Source organism: Eschrichtius robustus, chromosome 14, assembly GCF_028021215.1.
Source record: "Eschrichtius robustus isolate mEscRob2 chromosome 14, mEscRob2.pri, whole genome shotgun sequence".
NCBI lineage: Eukaryota > Metazoa > Chordata > Mammalia > Artiodactyla > Eschrichtiidae > Eschrichtius > Eschrichtius robustus.
The window spans coordinates 30946271-30967604 of NC_090837.1; the positions used below are offsets into that span (position 1 = coordinate 30946271).

The following is a 21334-nucleotide window of genomic DNA, read 5'->3' on the forward strand; positions in this document are numbered from 1 at the left end:
GCAGAGTGTGCTGTGAGGCCAGCTTCCTGCCGCTGCCTTGCTCTGCGTTTAGCTTGGCCTTGAAAGCATCCAGAAGAGCCCCAGCCCTGACCGCCAGGCCTGTTTGCTCAGTGCATCCATTTCTCAAGAAAAATACATGAATTTGAGAAATGATCGAATCATGGGTTTTTTTTTTCCAATCCACTTTGCGAATCCATTATTATCAGGAAATCAAGCAGTAAATGCATAATAGTCTTCTCCTTTCCCCTACTTTCAGTGGATGTTTTTCTTTTCATCTAGAAATCAAAGAGAGAAAAAGAATGGGAGAGCCTTGGGCACAAAGACAGGGCTGTAGGTGACCTGTGTACGGGACGGGGCCCCCACCAGCCCACATCCCTCGGCATCGGAGGGGAAGGCAGGGGCTCTGCGGTTTGAATTTCGTCTCCAGAGTTGCCGAACACCTGCACCTCTTGAACTTCATTCAAGATTCCTGATCAATAAGAGAATGTGTTCTTTCAAGGGGTCAGATCCATTTCTGGAGCCTGGAGCAGGAGCCTGCCTGGCCTCCTGCCAGGGCCCAGGAATCCCTGGAGAGTCTGTGCTCCAGGGCCTTCTGGAACGAGCTCTTTGTTCCGAGGTCTGCACTCATGTCAGAAGATCCCTGGGAGGAAATCTGGTAGGTCGACTCAGACAACTCAAAAGGAGGGTTGTAGACACTCTGAGAGACACGGTTTGCTTTAATAAACAATTACCTTAGAACGATCATACTCTTGTGCTTCCTCCTCCCCCGGGTCACTGGGTCCTGACAAGTGTACTGAGCTCTTTATAAACTGGCACGAGCAAGGACATTCCAACTCAAGAATGTCATGGAGGCCCCACCATCAGGGCAGGAGGAACAGGGAATGGAGAAAAGCCCCGAAGGCTGTAGTTTCACAGATGGTTAACGTGGCAGCGGAGGCGAGTCCTAGGTCAGTGTGCTTTACTCAATCACAAATACATTCTTCTTAAAGAGCATTCTCATGGGATTTTAAAGTTGAGGTTTGGAGTTTCTTGCTGATGTTTTTGTTGGTTCTGATTAGTTTAAGGAAGTTGAGACGTGGCTGTTTATTTTTTATTTTTATTTATTTATTTTTTATTTTTTTATTTTTGGCTGTGTTGAGTCTTCGTTCCTGTGCGAGGGCTTCCTCTAGTTGCGGCAAGCGGGGGCCACTCTTCATCGCGGTGCACGGGCCTCTTCACTATCGCAGCCTCTCTTGTTGCGGAGCACAGGCTCCAGACGCGCAGGCTCAGTAGTTGTGGCTCACGGGCCTAGTTGCTCCACAGCATGTGGGATCTTCCCAGACCAGGGCTTGAACCCGTGTCCCCTGCATTAGCAGGCAGATTCTCAACCACTGCGCCACCAGGGAAGCCCGTGGCTGTTTAAATGAATACTGTGGTCTGACTTTACACTCTTAAAGTCCTTTATAAGGACAAAGAAGTAAATCCCAGGTAGGAAAAGACACAGACTGCAGGACTATCTGTCCTAAAATCTTATCGCTCAAATCTTAGATCCTGTTTGGAAACAATTTATTAGAATTTGAGAACTGAATATATGTCATTGTCCGTCAAAAATGTGACTAGATCAACAGTTTGGGGGTTTTCAGTTACTATCAAGACTCCCCGTGGCACACAATTTTGTCTCCGTCATATGTTAGCATGTTTACCAGAGACTGGGTAGCTAGTCACTGAGAGGGACCCAGGTTTGGGGTGTTACAAAATTGATTTTTTTAAGGAAAAATACTTCTGTTCGTGTCTTTTTTGAAACTGAAGTTTTAGTTATGTATTTTTTGAAAAGGTAACTCATGCTCATGGCTCACAGTTCAGGTGATGACAGGGTCTCCTTCCCATGCTGTCCTTCAGCCTCTCGTTTGCCCACCCAGAGGCAGCCAAGGTTTTCACCTTCCTGTGAATCCTTCCAGATATTTTATTTGTGTACAAGCAAATGTGAACATAAATTTTCACTGTTTTAAGCACATTGTAGAATATCATACATAGTTCTAGGGTTTCTCGGTCGGTAGCCCCCTGGAGCAGCTGCAGAAGCAAACGAAAATCTCCCCAGCAACCCAGGTCTCCTGGGAATGCACACAAGCTTTTCCTCCGAAAGGACAAAACGAAGGTGGAAATGGGCCACCACGTGTGAACTAGACGTAAAAAGTTCAACCGCTGGAATCAAACACATTGGAACGCTCCTCTGGCAAAATCTTTGGCTACTATAACCACCTGTGGTATCACTGCTGCCTTACTGACCGCAGACGTCCTTGACCGTCCGACTCACACACACGCTGAGGGGCCCTCAGAATAAAGTCCTCGGCGAAAACACTCAGAAACGCCGCCGCTTCCTGTCAGCGAGGGTCTGTGCCCCAGACCAGCTCAGCCATCGATTCTACCAGTACGTGCTTTACTCCCCAAATACCCATAGGCATGAGTTTCAAAAGTTTAATTACCAATACCCCAATTTATTTTCTTAAAAAAACCCCAAACCTGAAGAATCTACTAGCAGTATCTGGAAGAAGATCTCCAGATACAATCCAGGGGGAAAGGCCACTTAAACAAGAGGCAAACCCAAAATCGTTAAGAGAAATATAGAGCATGATCTTGAACTTTGTCCAAAGGCAGGGAATACAAGCTCAGACTCAGAAGGAACATTCAACGTAGGTGCTTGTACTTGACACCGAGGACGTAAAAATAAATAACCTGTTTTCCTGAGTTCCCTGCAGCCAAAATATTGGATCTAACAAAGTTCTTAAATTTTTTGGCTGCCCATATTTAGCACCTACTATCTATCTGGATACAGGAAATTAAAAATTATAACAAATTATTACTGCATTACCCTTTTGTGAATTATGAATAAGCTTAAAATAACAGACAGTACAACATGCAGCAACTGAGGAATAAGTCCTTGTTGATGAATGTTTATAATGCCCTTTATTAAAACTCAAAGCACATCTTTTTATCCTCAGAAAATATATCATGTGCTTGAGAGTCAAATCGGCTTTCAGAAAAGTTCTTTTCATACTTTGGCTAAAGGACTATTTCTTGACTGATTTACTAAATTACATTAGTAAGAACTTTTACCATGTCAGGCAAGTAAAGAATATTAATTGCCAGACCTCGAATGAAAAATTGCAGGTATTTAAATGTTTTAGCACGCAGATCTTCTGTTGTTTCGGGGTGAGATGAGGAGGCCTGAGGTGGGCCTGGTGGGGTGAGCGGGACCCGACTGCGGGCCTGAGAGCCTGCTGAGGAGCTGGGCCTTCATCTGAGCCCAGCGGGGAGCCACCATTTCAAGCAGAAATCTGATAGGATCTGCTGAGTTCATTCATCCATAACACAGTCTGTGCTGCCCTCCAGGGCACAGGGGACTGTGTTTAGGGCGGCAATGAACAGAGAAATAAGGCCCCTCCCTCATGGGCTTCCAACGCTAGTTGAGGAGAAGAGATGATTAACAAGAGGCTGGTAGACACTTTGCGGGGTCACAGCCTATTAAAAAACTGGAACAGGATGGGGGTCACGGGCAGGGGCTGCTGCTTTAGAAATGGTGGTGGAGATGGTATCTGAGCTGAGACCTGCGTCAGAACAAGGAACCGAAATCTGCACAAAGAGCTGGCACAGCAGAGGAAACAGCTCCTGCAAAACCCGAGGGTGGAGTGAACCTGGTGTGCTGCCAGCGGTGGGGGTGGGAGGTTGGAGGAAGGAGAGAAGGTAGTGTGAGCAGCGAGGCTGCCGGGGCTGCGGCTGAGAGGCCATAAACCCGGGGCACCATGTGTCGCGTCTCCTTACTTCTTTAAATCAAAGTCTGACTCTGAGCTGCAGCGCATCCAACGTCTGCCTGAGAGGCTGTCACCTGTCCTGCATCTCACAGAGCCCTAGGGGCCAGTGTGGGTGCCCTGGACAACCAGGGCTGGGCTGCTCACATTCCTAAGCTGAAACCTCAAGAAAGAGGCACCTGCAGGCTCAGGAGCCCGGCCCCCTGTGTGAGCTGCGGGCCCGCCCAGGGCTCCAGCCTCGTCCAGGGCAAGTGGAGGCTGGCACAGCCCCGCGGCCAGGGAGGTCCAGGCCTCTTCCGAGGCCTTCTCTTCACTCTCAGGCTGCCAAGGTGCTCACTCTCTCCCCTTCCCCCAGCAGAATCCCCGGGAGCAGGTGAGGCTTCTGGAAAACAAAAGCAGGTTGTCTGCGTGCCTACCTCCTACTGGGCACCTCTGAGGCAAAGAAGCACAGAGGCCTTGCTATCCGCCTGGGGCAGGACCTGGGGTTGGGCGGGTAATGACCACACACGTGGTCTAGGAGGCTCACCCCGACTTCAGTGTGAAGCAGTAAGCGGAGAGGGCAGGAAATATAATCCTTTCTGCTGTAAAGATACTGCAGTGGTGACTGTGTCTAACTTTCGTGCTACCTTCAGTCAAATGAGGGCATTTCTGCACTTTTCCAGCTTCCTTCTGCGAGTCACAGCACGCCCGTGGGAGGGCAGAGGTCTCTTCTGTCTTTGCTTCTGCACTGAGGGTTCTCATCTCACAAGCCAGACCTTGCAGCTGTTGCTGCCTCCATCCTTCCAGCACAGACTTCAAAATAAAAAGATGTAAAATGAATTTATTTTCTGTTGGTTAGGAAAAATCTCTAAGGGCTCAAAGCTGTAACTCCTAAGCCACAGGCTGCGGGCGTGCCCACCGGCTCCATGGACTAAAACGCCAGGGGTGGAGCTGACGGGCATGGGCACCAGCCTGCCCGCGGCCTGGCCCCTGCTGACTCCTCAAGCTCAGAGACACCCTCCACCCCCAACTCTGACCCTCTCTCCCCTCGGCTCCACACGACTGCCTGCCATTCGGAAAGAACATCTTTCCGAATCAAATGAACTATCGTTCTTGAAACTAATCTACCCCTCAGGTCCATCATCCCTGAAGTCACTCAGGCGAGTAACCTGTCCTCTCGAATTTTCCCCTCTCCAGATTCCCCCTCCACTAGGCTGTCAAAACGTGATTCTGTGAAATAACACTGATTTCACAAGTGTACAGCTGAGGGCTCTCAATTCCAGTAACACTGCCCTTTGAGAGTCAGTGCGGAAGGGCCGGGAGTCTCTTCCCACCTTGTTCTCTCAGTGACTCCTTCCACCACCAGGAAGTTCTCGTGAGGCTGGCTGGCATCACAAGGCCCACAGAGCAAGCAAGGAGAAGGTACGTATTTCATTTCAAAGGTTTCCCCATATTGGAATAAAGCCCATGAAAAAGCAGAGAGCAAACTGTGAAAGATTCTTTGTTTCAGCAGACTCTGTGGGGACGTCCAGAGAGGAGGCATGCCTCGGCTGATCCCTTGAACAATCACCTCACTAGGCAGAAACAGCAAACTTATTTTGGTTTGTTATGCTGAAGCTAACAAAAACATGGCACACTCATTTTAATTTTTTATTAAAATACTTTTTTGTTTATAGGAACAACCAAAGAAAAAAATACATAATTTTATATGTTATAGATCATGTAAAATACAATAAAGTCTTGGGAATGCAGAATAGATTAAAAAATCTTCAATGAAGATTTCATTAAAAACAAACTTTAAATATGTGGCTTATTTATATTTACCTCATTTTTCAGAAGTCTTAGTTTCTTTTCTCCGTTTTGATGTTATTCTGATTTATAAATAGTTATTCAAATATTCTAACATTTTATCAATTTTGTTTTCTGAAACTTTAGAAATCATATTTCTAAATGAAGGCCTCTCTTTTATAGCATCTCTGTAAACAAAGACATTGCATTTGAATTATCATTTGATTTGGTGCCACTGTTATGAGTACAGTTTCAGTAATAATTAGATGTTATGGGGGAGACAGGAAAACCAACAAGCAAGGACATGTCTTACTAGAGGAAAGAACCTTTTGTATATGGCTTTTATAATACCTACAGATTTAAGATTTAATGTTTTGGATCCAGTTATAAACAAAGGTAACCTAACTTTTGATTAATTTTTTTTTTTTTTTAATCAGAGCTTCAGTATAGAAGTGAACTGTGCTTGGAATGGTAATAGAAGGTCTAAATTTTAGTGGGGCTATCAGTTTCCCAAATGTTATAGTTTTAATTTGTAAAAATATTGTTATTCAAAACCTGAAGTACATTATAGAATTGGAAATGGAATCGTTTAGGTGAACACTTTCTTTTAACCCCTTCATAAGCCAAAAAGTTAAGTAAAATTTGAATATACAACTTACCATTATATTTAGGGATAATTTCTATTTGGAGAAATAGAGGAAAGAAAAATCAGTTAAAACATAACATGGTTCAAGAAATTATTCTCCCAATGAGAGATATTACATTTTAAAATTTAATAATGAACACCTAAAAAGGAAGATAAATGCAGTTTAAAAAAGTCTGTTGACATATTTATGGAAACATTAAGTATGTTGTCAATAAACACAAAAGCATTCCTCTATTCCTAAGTATAAATGACTCTGAAAAACAGCAAAGTTGAAATGAAGCAGTTGGCTGCAGATTTCTCAAAATTTTCTCTTAAATTCAAGAAAACCTTCAGTTTTATAGGTATTAATGAAGAAAGGGAACTAATGTTTGTTTTCAAGGCACTCGTAAAAAAAGGCATTCTAGGTAAAAGTAAGAAAAGGACATCCCAATGTTTTCCCATCCAAAAAATATATCCATGAGCTAAATTTCAACTTTTTAAAAGGCTAAAGTACCTTGAGTGTTCATTAGAGTTATCTGAAAGAGCAGAAAAGGTATCAAGTCTTTACATTTTACGATAGTTAATCATAATATTACATATGATCTTGTAACTAACCATTGTCCAGATAATGAATACGAAGAGCATTATCTATTTTTATATACTACAGTATTTAGATATACAAAGAGGTATTCCTAAAAAGTTACTTAGAATTCAAATACGTACTATTTGAGAAATTAATAATTTTGTAAAGCTAAGAGTCTCTGAATATAAATATGTACGTTGCAGGTTCATGCTTGAAGATGGAGATTTTATTACCATGAAGGGCACATACTATTTAAACTTATCTTCATTGAAACATTATATAAAAAGCTGCCCAAATGTTCTGAAGTGTGTTTAGAGTTAATGTCATCTTGAACAGGGAATTTTGCGGGGGTGGGCGGCAGTTCACAGTCTTAACCTCCTACTGTGTGATAACCCTTGTTTGACAAGAACACCTGATCCATATACAAACCTAAAGGAAAGATTACAAAATAACAACATAATGAATGTAAGTAGTTTTAAGTTTGCTTCCATTAGAATACCAGGCATTTTCAACCCTCCCCGTTCATATCTGGAATTCTCTGCTTTATCCTCTCCAACCACCCGTCCACTGGAGAACGTGGCGCTAGGGCTGAGCAGGCCCATCCTCACTGTCCAGCTAGCACAGCCCTGCCATTTCCATAAAATTTCCCTGGAGGCCGGTTGGCAGTGGTTTCCCATTCCTGGAGCTCTTTAAGCTGGTACCTTAAGTCAGAGGAAAGCTCTCCCTTCCTATTTACCCTAGCAGTGTATTTCACAAAGCCTCATAGGTGTGCCCTGCAATTCTTGGTAAAGATGCTTCATCATTACCTACAGCAGTACTTTGGGCTGGGGATGGACGAGGAGGAGAAACTTCCCCTACAGCTTTGTCGGTATGTGTAGCGTAGGGTGGATTCGGCTATGGAAGAGGTTTAAAGTGTAAAAACAGTAAGCGTTTACCTTCTAAAACCAACATAAAGAGGTTTGAAATTAAGCTTTTTATGGTGATTTTTTGGTGAGAACACAGGGTAATATATTTGAATATCTACACTACTTATAGAACAGGTAAATAATACCAGGCACAGTGAAAAATGGCAAACAACTCTAAAAACTCAGTGTCCTAGGAGTAGTACAATGAAGAAATCATAACTTATGTTAACATGCTGTAAACCTTCGACACAAAAGGCTTCTGGAATGTGACAAAAAAATGACACCAGGCTTTGTGTTAGAAACCTCTCCTCTCTCAAGGTGTTCTCTATGCACTTGCTTCTCACGTGATCAAAGCTGTACATGTGTTTAGAAGAAAGGGCTTATCGCTAGCAGCGGGCAGTAAGATCAATAAGAGCAGTTATAATCATAATTTAACACAATCCCGGATTTGTCATACTTCAGAAGTAACTCAATCCAAACTCTTCACATCTTCCTAACCTGCTGGCATTCAGATGCAACCAGTAGACATCACTGAATAGCTTTTCATACCCTTGACTAAATTGCTTTGGTGTGCATACCATTTCCTTCTTTAAAACATGCAGTTCATACATTTGACAGTTTTACTACCATAGTCGATACACTCTGGACCAATGCACTCACAGCAGGCGTTATGGAACCAGCGATATTTGGATGCCCCCATGGACTCGCAGGATATTTTACACTGATGTATGGACATGCAGTCATCAAAATAAACCACAGTACACATGTGTTCTGAAAAATAAAAGATTAAGATTTTAGCACAATAAATAGGAAAAGCAGGAAAGGCTTTAACACTTAGCTGAATATTATTATTATTTATTTTTATTTTTATTTATGGCTGTGTTTGGGTCTTCGTTTTTGTGCGAGGGCTTTCTCTCCAGTTGTGGCAAGTGGGGGCCACTCTTCATCGCAGTGTGCGGGCCTCTCAGTATCGCGGCCTCTCTTGTTGTGGAGCACAGGCTCCAGACGCGCAGGCTCAGTAATTGTGGCTCACGGGCCCAGCTGCTCCACGGCATGTGGGATCTTCCGGGACCAGGGCTTGAACCCGTGTCCCCTGCATTAGCAGGCAGATTCTCAACCACTGCGCCACCAGGGAAGCCCTAGCTGAATATTGTTAACAGTTATTTATCTTAGCTCTCTTGCTGCTAGTCTGCCCAGGACAACAGGTGAGGTGTGGGAAAAAAGATCACATCTGTTAATCACATTGAGAAGGGAGTTTCCTACTCCAGCTCAGACACAAAGGGCTTCCTTCACCACTTCCTCAGATTTCAGACTTTGATCTGGGCATTTCTGATAAGATTTCCATAAGGAGAGAATTCTTCAGCTAAAACAAGTTTGAAAAACACTGTTCTAAATTTATACTGAGAATTTACAATAAAATAAAGTAATTCAAATGATGCAATGTGATTAGCAATGTGGCACAATTCAGCATGAGCTATTAGAAATTATCCTGGGTGGTGTTTCCAGGAATTAGCTTCCTGCTTATTGGTTCATGAATTTGAATAACCTTTGAGAAAAATTTATGAATTATTTAATATCTAGCATGTTGATTATTTACATTTTAATAATGGGAAAGTGGTAGCAAACACATTTTGGTACATTTCTGATGTTTCCCAAGATTTATAATTTGTCTTATAAAGTACTTTAACCTGAGAGGAAATAAGGATTCTTACTCTTTATTAACAAAAGCTGTTTTGCTTTTACTATTGATGGCCAAAGTTCATACGACTTTATAGACAGGGTTGTAATGGAGGGCACAACAAAAAAGCCAAATAAAAAAGCACAAATTATACTGTTTATATATAACTCATCTCATATTTTAAGAAATAACTGCAATATTCAAAATTGTCTTATTCTTCCACAGTGAAATTGTGTGGAGCCTTTAATTTGAAAACATCACAGACTTTATGAAAATTACATGTCTTTTTTACATTCCAAAGTTAAGGTATGACCTGTGCTCACTAATAAATGTTCCTTAACATGCTTCTCCAAGTTGTACACATCACTCTCTCATTCAGTTTCCCTTCTGACCAACAGCACTCATTTGCAGAGCACTGCCTGGGGTAAGGCTACACCTGGAAATGAGGTGAATGTAATACCAACTTGTTCATTAACAAATTCAGCTGATGACCTGGCATCATTCGTGGCACTAATGCTATTATAGAAACCTTACCTCCTAGGACACTCTGGATGTTACCTGACGATGAACAACTCTGCATAAGGTAAGCAGCCTTGTTGCTATCTCATGAAAAGAACAATGAAAGCATAATGCAAATAAATATCAAAATTAGACCCTGGTTATCTATTTTCCAACAGAACTTCTATCGCCGTAAGTCTGAAGGGGTTTTGAGAACAACTCCTTGTTTACTCAGGGATTGGGGTTATTAAAGTCCAGAACTTACGTAAGACTATACACACTCAAAACCAAAAAGCTACTCTAAAAGATAATGTTAATATAGGCTTCACAGACCACACAGAAAGTGAGGGGGGCAAGAGAGAAAAAACCAACTTTGGCAGTTACCTTTGTCACTGGAATAAGGTGCATGAACATTATTGCTGGGAACAGACACATTTTGGTGGTGTGGCTGGTTCACGGTTTCTAAAAATGAAACAAGATTCTCATGATGTGAAAGTTCTTCTGCAACAGGGAAGGAAACAATGTTCCAGTTCAACTGAGTGTCTCCTTCTGTGAGTGCCCGGAAGAGAGAAGGGATGGGTTCATGAAGCTCCTCCACTGTGCTCTTTGAAGTTGGAGGCGTGTCACTGTAGTTGCGAGGATTACACATACCTGGGGGGTGGGGGTGGCGAGGAAGGCAAAGAGAATAAAATTTCTTTTTCTCACTGATTGAAATATCATGAGATATTCTTAGGTACTGCCTTGCAATCCAAGCTCCAACATATTAAAATCAGGTGTCTTCTAACACTGTACATAGATACCTTCCTAAGTTTTTTGCTGAGAGGGCCTAGAGGCAATGACACCCTAGTAGCACTGAGCACACCAAGTGCCCAGATCTTGTTTTCTAAATACCTGTCCTTGGCTAAGAGGAACAGAGCTCCTTGGGGGAAAGACTGACTCCAGGGCTGGGTTAGGGAACATCTGAAATGACCCTGGAACACCTTTCTGAGCCAGAAAGTAAGGAAGTGATCAATGAATGATGGAACATGTCGAAACAACACAGGAGGCAACCTGAAGGGGCTCCCACTGGCCAAACTGACAATTTTAACATTAAAATAAATAGTGATAGTAATGGATTACCACCCTATGAATAAAATAGGGATTGATGAGTCCTTATATTATAAATAAAAGAATAAAAAAATGGAGGAGAAGGGAAAGCTCTTCCTTTTAGCAGAGTGCCAAAGGATAAATGTAGACGAAATGAAGGAAAGAGTAAAGCACCATTTGGCAATCATCATAGAGGTGTTTGATCAGATGGGAGTCGTCACTGGATGCTAAGGCTGGTGGGTAGAGGTTGGATGAGGAACATACTGATGTACTCTTGGAAAACTCTACAAAATCCTGATCAGTTACAAAGGGGTTAACGGCGACTTTAATATGGAAAAATCTGGCAGACACCAATGTGCCCAGGAGATCAAGGTTGCTTAATAGTGATGGGACATCATGTGTAAAGCTTGCTTTCTAAAGTTTCAAAAAAAGAGTCTCATGGGAGTGTGTGCCCATGACTGTGCAAGTGTGTGTCTGTGTTGGGTGGGGGGGGGGGGGGGAGAGGGCAAGAGCCAGAGGTACCAAGCAACGGAGCAAATGCAATAAAATGTTAATAACTGGGGAGTCTTTTTACCCTTCTGGCAAATTTTCTCTACATTTGAAGTTGTTTCAAAATGAATTATTTTAAAAAATTATTTTTAAAAGAGAAAATAGTAGAAGAGAATTAGTCACTATAGAAAACTTTTCCAAGGAGTTTTTCTATAAAGGAGAGAGCTGTGGAAATGTTTAATGAGCCCCAGTCTTCGAGCTGTCCCAGTTGACATTGTGTGGAGCAGAAAGGAGGTACCCCAAAGAACCTCACCCAAAATGCAGGTTTGTGAGCTAACTAAATGATTACTACTGTTTTAAACCACTATGTTTTGGGGTAGGTTGCTTACTAGAAATAATAACTGAAACAGAACCCTCTGGATTTCCTTTTGTGAACATTTTACTTTTAAAAGCTAAATTATGTTTCATTTTTGTTTAGCAACTATTAGGTCTAATATGAAGTTTTTCTTTTTCCTCAGATTAAAAGTTTGAAAAGTTATACCAAATTTATAAATTCCTGTACTTTATAAATTTAGGGAAAAGGAAAAACTATCTCATGTGTGTTCCACATTTTGTTAGTTTAAGGAACAAGGCAAGAGCTGAGGATAACGAGGTTGTGCATACCATTTGTAATATCTTTCAATATACCTGAACTTTTATGATTTAGATTGTGTGAGAGAATCATGGATTCAATGGTCAAATCAGACTCCTTTATTCATAAAAGGAAAAAGGCCGAGATAAGTTAAATAATTTGTCCAATGTTATATAATCTAGGATTAGAGACAAGATTATGATTCAACCTGATTTTGTGTCCACTGCTCTAATAATCACATTCTAGAAATAATCTTTAAGTGCCACTGAAAAGCAAATAATACTTAGAATACTTATTTTATGCAAACATACATAATATATTCTTCTGCCAGACTCTATAATGAATAAAAACTCGTAATTAGAGAGGAAAGGGTGAAGAACTGAGTCCAACTGTTAGAAGAGCTAAACTCAACATCTACTGAGGCTTTGAAAAAACTTCAGTGCTCATGTCCAGGGATTCCATTACATTAAAAAAAAAAAAAAGAAAAGAAAAAAACTTTTTTGGAGTTTTGTGCATTTAACAAACTTAGGCCAAAAGCATTTTTCATTTAAATCTCAATACACTGCATTAAAACCAGGAAGCATGAAGTAAACAGTTCCTAGGTAATATGTTTCCATGGCATCATTATAAAATTTTTATCTATCTTCTCTTTTTAATTAGGCTCTTGTCCAGAGGTCATCACTAGAGGTTCTCCTAGGCAAGCGGATTCTGCTTCTATTTCCACACTAAAGCACTCTTCAGATTCTGCATTCTTTCAAGGGTGGTGAACCACGGAATCTGCTCTTGGAATGAAGTGTGGGAGTTATCCTGCTCAGGAAAAGTAACCTTTTCAATTTTGTGGAAATTCTTTAGTTGTCCATTTTCACTATGTAAAATGGATCACTTTCTGGTTGGAGTTACTAACCACCCATAATTTAAACCAGTTAGTAAAACCTTTCTGGGAAGCATCTCACCACTACCCCGAAGTTTATCATCATTGTTAGGGAGCTTTTGTTTAGTTGACTATAAAGTTTATTTTGGGAGCTCTCATTTCTCTTCATGATCATTTTCTTGAGAAAGTTTGTTCCTTTGTGACATTGTTTCACTACCAAAATTTACATAATAATTATACTAAAATTTTTCAAGAAATTGGCTCTGCACATGACAGCCTGGGAGGCCAAAAACCAGGAAACAAATGGCAACAACTGAAAAGGCAAGCATCTCAAATCCTTTAAGTGCCCAGAATCCCGATGCGACTTCTTTCAGTGAGTCAGAATTCATGACTATCGTGTTCTTTGGCCTACAACAACTAAATACGAAGGGGTTTTAAAATCTGTGCTTAATTCTTTTATAAATCTGACCTGTTTCATCATACACTTGAAAACTAAGGATATGTCAAGTTAGAGTTTACTCAATGAAACCACATTTTAAGGGTAGAAATTAAGACTAAGGGGAGGGCTTCCCTGGTGGTGCAGTGGTTGAGAATCCGCCTGCCAATGCAGGGGACACGGGTTAGAGCGCTGGTCTGGGAGGATCCCACATGCTGCGGAGCAGCTGGGCCCATGAGCCACGGCTACTGAGCCTGCGCGCCTGGAGCCTATGCTCCGCAACAAGAGAGGCCGCGAGAGTGAGAGGCCCGCGCACTGCGATGAAGAGGGGCCCCCGCTTGCCGCAACTAGAGAAAGCCCACGCACAGAAACGAAGACCCAACACAGCCAAAAATAAATAAATAAATTAATTAATTTAAAAAAACAAACACAAGTATCCCTTGAGCCGAAAATTAAAAAAAAAAAGACTAAGGGGAAAAAGAGTTACTCCTTTCTTTTAGTGTGCTGGTTAGACAGCAACAACAGAGTCCAGAGGAGCTTACAATGAAAAGAGCATTCCTTTCCCCTCCTCCCACCCCCATCCCACTCCTCCCACTCGCAATTGCACTCCCCATACACAGCTACTTTTGAAGTCTGTTCTAAGTTTCTCTGGTGGTTACTGCTACAAGAATTTAAGTAAAAATTATTAATTTATAAGTAGCAGTAAAAACAACCTTAGACATTGCTTATTAATCTTCTTACATGAAAAATGAAGATTAAGTTCATTTATACTAACCCCATCTCTCTCCCATATTTCTAATAATTATATTATTCTAATACTATAATTTGTTTTTTCTGTAATCTTAAATACACTTAAACTTCTCACTTTTATTCCACATTGCTTAATTCCCTCATTTGCAGATAAGGATACTGTTGCCATTTCCACTTTCCCTACCCAATTTCTCCTGTGACATCAACAAATTTTATAACTATTACACATTCTCTTGCCTATGCATAATGAAATCTTCTTGTCTTATTAAACACTGATTCTGAACGTTGAAAACCAGCAAACAGCAGCTACCTTCACATGACCCCATGAACACTGCTGACTGCAGAACAGATACTGTGATAGAATTTCCTTGTCCAATGTCACACTACCAAAGAAAAATATTTCTAATTTCAAGATGAAATGAACTTTTCTTTGAACTCCATAAAATATTGAAAACCATGCTACCTTTCATATAGCATTACCTATGAGGTCTTCTTGGCAAAAAATGATTAAACCAGAATCTAACCAAACTTTCATAATTAGCTCCAAATTACTGGAAATATGGAGAAAGGAACAAGTTAAATGGTATCTCAAGGAAGCAGTCAAATCCTGAATGTGGGATATTCTACAGGAAAACTGATACTGTTTCTTCAGTATGTCAAATGGCATGAGAAAAAAAAGAGGGGGCCAGTCTGGATTAAAGGAGGACTCAGACGCTGCAACCAGATATAACACAAGGACCTTGTCTGGATCCACTTGAACAAATCAATTATACACACACTTTTGAGAAATCAGAAGAAACGTGATCATGAACTGAATTTTAGATTAAACAAAGAAATTATTGTTAATTTTGTTAGGTGTCATAAGGCATTATGATTAAAAAGGCAAGTGTCTGTATTCAGAGATTGATATTGAAAAATGCAGGAGTAAAAATTATTTACTGTTTCTAACTTGCTTTTTTTTTTAAATTAATTTTTATTGGAGTATGGTTGTTTTACAATGTTGTGTTAGCCTCCACTGCACAACAAAATGAATCAGCCATACACATACAGATATCCCCTTCCTTTTGGACTCTCCTCCCATTTAGGTTACCACAATGTTACTTGCTTTTTAAACACGTTCACACAAAGAAAGAGAAAGGAATGAAAAAGGATAGATGAAACAAAGATGGCATATTCTTGACAACTGCTGAAGTAGGTGACAGGTATATAGGAATCATCATGCTATTCTCTCCACTTCTGTGTATGTGTGAAAATTTTCATAATAGAAAACGAACTGCTATATTTAATTCCTTTACGGACTAATATTTTCTTTTGAACTTTTGTTTTTTCTTGGAATTTCTATGCTTGGAATTTTCTTTTCTTGAGGACCATACATAAACTTTCAGCATATCTTGAAAAGTCATTCTGCTTCTCAAGTACATGCTTGATATCCTATGGAACTCAGTTTCTTCTCAGAGATAAGCCCCTCAGAACCCTCACTTCTTGCTTTGGTCAGGCTAGTTGTCTCCTAGGTCTCTGAATCGTTGATGCTTTAAATCTCCTGTATAATACAGAAAAAGCCTGTCTGGTGGGAGAGAGCCTGCCCCTCCTGGGGTAGGCAATTCTTGGATCCAGCAAACTAACCAATGCAGAGCCAGACCTCCTCTCTCTGGCCAGTACACCCCAGGAGGCAATATATTCCTCTGCCTTCACCATCCTGCGGCCATGTACCAGACAACTAGGGACCACCCCTACAGCTTAAGAGTCCACTAAAATTATTCAGACTAGCCACTTCTACACTGCTTGCTCTGCCCCACCCTGCCTTTCCTGCAGAAATCCCAAATGAAGACTGCCAGCACTTTCCTCCGCTCCTATCTTTCCCACTTGACCAAAACCTGGTGCTTCCCCTGTGACCCTGCGTGGCACGCAGTGACCCCTCCCTGAGACCTGGGAGCATGATGAAAGCAGTCTCCTCAGCTTCTCCTGTGTCTCCTCTATGGCTGCACCTGACTGACCATCTTATGAAAGAACAGTTATCATCCTACAACCATCCTTAATTCCTGGTTAAAGCTATTGTTTCCTTCAACCCATGTTTTTCTCTTTCTTGGTCTTCTGCCCTATCTTGTTTGATTGCTCCCCTATTACATCTTTAAAATGTGCCTCTCACATGTCATATTTTAAAAGTGCAATAGAGGATCATTTGGTTTGAATTGGATGTCGGATATGAGGAAAGAGGGGAATTAAGCACTGACCTATGGGTTGGGTAACTGACAGTGGGGTGGATTTAAAAACCATCATCACTAAGGAGGCCTAGGAACAAAAGGCCAGGGTAGATCTTCAATGCGCACACTGGAACTGTCGAAAGGGGCAGTGGGTCTAGTGGTGGAAGTGAGACGTTGATTCAGGTACTGAAGCTATTAATAAATGAGGGGGAAGTGACTGAGGATACAAAGATAACAGGCAAAAGGAGGGATAAGAGATGGAAAAATCCAATAAAATGTGTTTTAAAGGAGTTGGAGTTTCTGAAGGAGAGTGGAAGAAGTTCAAAATCCATCAAAATACAGTGTTCCCAAGTCCAGTCAAAATCTGCTGGAGGCTTGGTCTAGGGTGATACCAGTGGAGATGAAGAGATGTGCCTCATTGGTGGGAATGCAAACGATAAACCCCTTTGGAAGGAGAATTTGACAACATTTAGCAATATTAAACAGAACTGACTATCTATACGAGGTTATTCATCATACTATTATTTGTAATGGTAAAAGACTGGAAGCAACTACATGTCCACCTAGGGATGAATGAGTATATGAAGTGTTACTGCCAACAACAGGACTCTAGGTAGCTACCAAAAAATGATGTTAATGTGGAAGAAATTCCAGAACATTCAATTAAGAAAAAAGAAAAAACAAGAAGCATTAATGTTTTATGAAACAAATGAATGTTTTGTACAACAAATATAAATGTATATGATGTATATTTATAAGATGAGCCCGGGACAGCCTGTCTGAAACCAACAAAGATGACAGAAGTCATGTCAAAAGGACTCAAGAGCCAAGTTGAAGAGGCTCCTACTAACCAAAGATGGGACAATTTGAGCAAAAAATAATAATAATGACAACAACTGATTAAAACGCCAAATATATAAAAAAAACCTGGGTGGAACCACTGGGTGAAGGACTGGTGGGGACTCACCATGAAGTCATCAAACCTTCGCCATCTGAACCCACACACCAATTTTAGCAACACTAAAAGCGGGATGACTAGATATTATTAATGGGGACACTGTACACTGCACCCCACCTCCCAAAACTAAACCTGAGTCCAATCAGCCTTTAGATCTAACTTCCAGTCTACAGGAGATAGAGAGGACAGGGTAACAAGTTAAATAACCACAGGAAGCAATCAGCCAAATCCAGAAAGTGGCATGTTTTCCATCACAACTCACTAGTTCCTACAACAAGTCAATGGAATTTTAAAAGGTGATGAGGGGAGGAGGAACAATAAAAGAAATCTAACAATCAAATATACTAAGTGGACTCTGTTGGATCTTGCTTTGACTAAAACAACTATTAACAACCTTTAGGCAACTAGGGCAATCTGAGTAGGACCGGGTGTTAGATGCTGAGGAAGTACTGTTAATCATGTTAATCATGTGTTACTGACATTGTGTTATGTAAGGAAATTTACTCTTTTTTTGAGATGACTAACTAAAGTAGTTTGGAGTTGTAGTAAAACTATTTATTTACTTTATAGTCATCCAACCAAAAAAGGCAGGGACAGACACATAGACAGATGATGGTTGGAACAGGTATGGCCTTGATGCTGGGGCGCAGGTACACAGCAGTTCACTGTGCTCTCTATTTTTGTGTACATCTGGAGAAGTAAAAACAAAACAAACACACACATACCCAAAACCTGAGGGTAGAGATCCAGGATCTAAAAACCACAGGATTTGAGGAATATGCTGGACAGCAAAGATGAAATGAGGTACGGCTGTTACTCTTAAGAGAAAATCAGAAAAGAGAAACAGATTCTCTTTATAGCACAGAGGATCCTATCTCAGTCAAATGAGGAAGGATTCTGAGAAAAGGGGACAGCTGAACTGCAGTTTTAAAGGATTAAAGAGTTAACTGGTCAGAGAGAGGATGAGCGTTTCTCCCAGCAACAGTCTGCCCACGTAAGTTTTCTTTCCAAAACACAAATGATAGCATTCTATAAACACACTCTTGCACCTTGCTTTTTTTTTTTACATAATACATCTTAGAGACTGTTCCTCAGAAAGCCCTTAAAACAGCTTTTGGTTTCTCAAGGACCTTTGTAATGAAGTCGTATATAAATGAAGATAGTCTATTTTTATTATGCTAAGTACCTATTTTTACTTGTGACAATACCACATACTTCTTATAAAAAAATATCAGCAGGGTATTTCCCTGGCAGTCCAGTGGTTAAGACTCCACGCTTCCACTGCAGGGGGCACGGGTTCAATCCCTGGTCGGGGACTAAGATCCCACATGCGCAGGCAAAAGAAAAACAAACAAACAAACAACTCTGCTCTCTGCCAAGCCCGACTCCCCCCGGAACCACCCCCTCCCTGACCCCTCTCATGAAAAAAAAATAAATTAATTAATCTAATTTAATTTGCATGGCTTTTAAAAACATATATATATCAACAGTATAAAAATGAAAAAGTAAAAAAACCCTGTTTGTTCCTCCACTCCTACTTCCCAAGAATAAGGGCTTTTAATTTCCTCCCAGACCTTTTCTATAAAAATACAAGTATATATATATGTAAATACTATTAAATACAAGCAAATGCAATAATACATTGTTCTATTCACCTACAGTATCTTATACAAACCTTATCTAGGCACAAAAAATCCATTTATATTATTTAAAGTCTCTTAAAGTCAAGGATTCTGTGATATGAAATATTAAGAAACTTTACTGTATGTCAACTTACCAACGCAGTCACAGCACTCATCCCAAAGGGTCCCGAGACACAGCATACACTCCTTGCAGCAGGAACAATTTCCTTCTCCAGGTCGGCACTGGCAGAGCTCCTAGAAATGAGACAGATGTTCACATTTTAAATTCCAAATAACTATATTTAAAATTGTTAATTTTCTGCAGCAAAAAAACTCCATAATATTTGCATTTATAGTAATTTACTCTTGGCACAATTTTTTTATTCAACATCATTAACTATTTGTAGGAACATAAATATCTACAGGGTAGATAGATTTAGAATTAAGTACTACTAGATCTAAGTAGATTTAGATTTTCTTTTGGACACATTCAGAAAACGCATTTTGGATCCTTTTATCTTATTTTGAAACAAAATGAAAACATTTTACTTTATAACCCATAACTTTACCCCCCATACTACCTCAACGAATAATTCAGCATAAGAACAAAACTTACTTTCCAGCTATTAGATTCACTGTCCAAATTAATCTAAATGCATGGCCAGCCGACTTGTAGCGGGAATTGTGGTTTCTCAATATGTAAAGTATGAATAAAAGCATGTTTTAAAAACTATTTTCATTGATCTACAATATATTAAAACAGTGTGCTTGGTGTGGCAGTCTGTTGTTTATAAAGAAGGCAGTGATTCTTCCCCTCCCCATGTCACCCTCTTTGCAGCTCCTCTGATCAAGAGACAGGGTCTATTTCCAGACCTCTTGAATGGAAGTGATCTTGAAACTTGCTCTGACCAACAGAATTTGGTGGAAGTGATTTAGTGTCAGTGCTGAGTCTGGGCCTCAAGAGGTCTGGAGTGTTTCCACTCCTTCTCTTAGAACTTTGCCCAGCTGCCATGTGAAGTCTGGGAGAGGGCCACGTGGACAAGTCTGTCCATCTGAAGCCATCCCAGTTCGGCCAGCCTCCAACCAACCCAGCAGCTGACAACAGACACAAGAATGAGCCCAGAAAACCCACCCAGCTGATAGAGGCCAAATTGCTGACCCACAGAAACAAGAGCAAAACAAACAGTTATTGTTTCAAGTCAGGAAGCTTTGGGATGGTTTGTTACTGCATGAAAACTAATTAACATGGCTTGCTTTGTACATGAAGCTTCAAGGTAATTCCTTTAGCCTTCCCTCTGCCCCTCCCCTGGCCACCAGAGAGTCACTGCTAAACAAACCCAACCTAAAGGGAAATTCTGTGGCCACACGGCTCAGTTGGCTTTCCCTGGTTGATGAGATATTATATATATTTTTAAAAAGTTAAACATGCACATAATATTTATCCCTATTAAATTCACCTTATTATGTTTCTAGACAACTGGAGACAATCAATCATTCTAATATGACAATTTTTTGCAAACTGATATTCTTCTAGTTTCAGTGAGAAATAATTGACATACATCACTGTCTAAGTTTAAGGTGTACAGCATGATGGTTTGATTTACATTTATTGTGAAATGATTACAGTAGGTTTAGTTAACATCCATCATCTCATATAGATAAAATAAAAAGAAAAGAAAAAATATTTCTCCTTGTGATGAGAACTCTTAGGATCTACTCTCTTAACGACGTTCCTATACGTCATGTAGTAGTAGTAACTGCAGTCATCATGTGGTACATTACAGCCCTAGTACTTATCTTATAACCGCAAGTTTGTACCTGCTGACCACCGTCCTCCAATTCCCCCTCCCCATGACCTCATTTCTGGTAACCACAAGTATGATTTCCTTTTCCATGAGTTTGTTGGGGCTTTTTTGCTCTTATTTCACTTGGCATAGTTCCTTCAAGGTCCATCCATGTTGTTGCAAATGGTAGGATTTCCTCATTGTTTATGGTTGAAGAGTATTCCATTATATACATATACCACAACTTCTTTTTATTTATTTATTTATAACATCTTTATTGGAGTATAATTGCTTTACAATGGTGTGTTAGTTTCTGCTTTATAACAAAGTGAATCAGTTATACATATACATATGTTCCCATATCTCTTCCCTCCCACAACTTCTTTATCCATTTATCCACCAATGGAAACTTAGGTTGTTTCCATATTTTGGCTATTGTAAGTAATGCTGCTATGAACATGGGGGTGCAGATACCTTTTGGAGTTAGGTTTTTGCTTCCTTTGAATATATCCCCAGAAGTGGAATTGCCAGATCATGTGATGGTTCTATTTTTGATTTTTTGAGGAACCTCCAAAATGTTTTCCACAGTGGCTACACCAATTTACATTCCCACCAACAGTGCACAAGGGTTCCCTTCTCTCCACATCCCTACCCACACTTGCTAT

At 40.5% G+C, this 21334-nt stretch overlaps 1 protein-coding gene across 4 annotated transcripts in view; it reads right to left on the bottom strand.

The window, feature by feature from the left end:
• Positions 1-6216: 6216 nt before the first annotated feature.
• Positions 6217-21334, bottom strand: part of TWSG1 (twisted gastrulation BMP signaling modulator 1) — a 32094-nt gene continuing 16976 nt past the window's right edge. The window contains exons 3-6 of one of the 4 annotated variants that reach the window (XM_068563227.1): positions 19041-19140; positions 10226-10492; positions 8326-8436; positions 6217-6232 (exon numbers count right to left, since the gene is read on the bottom strand). In XM_068563227.1, coding sequence (XP_068419328.1) covers positions 6231-6232; positions 8326-8436; positions 10226-10492; positions 19041-19140 — 480 coding nt within the window. In that variant the 3' untranslated portion in view covers positions 6217-6230. Of the gene's footprint in view, positions 6233-6264; positions 8437-10225; positions 10493-19040; positions 19141-21334 lie in introns of those variants that run through there. The other 3 variants (XM_068563226.1, XM_068563225.1, XM_068563224.1) reach the window with 3 other exon arrangements.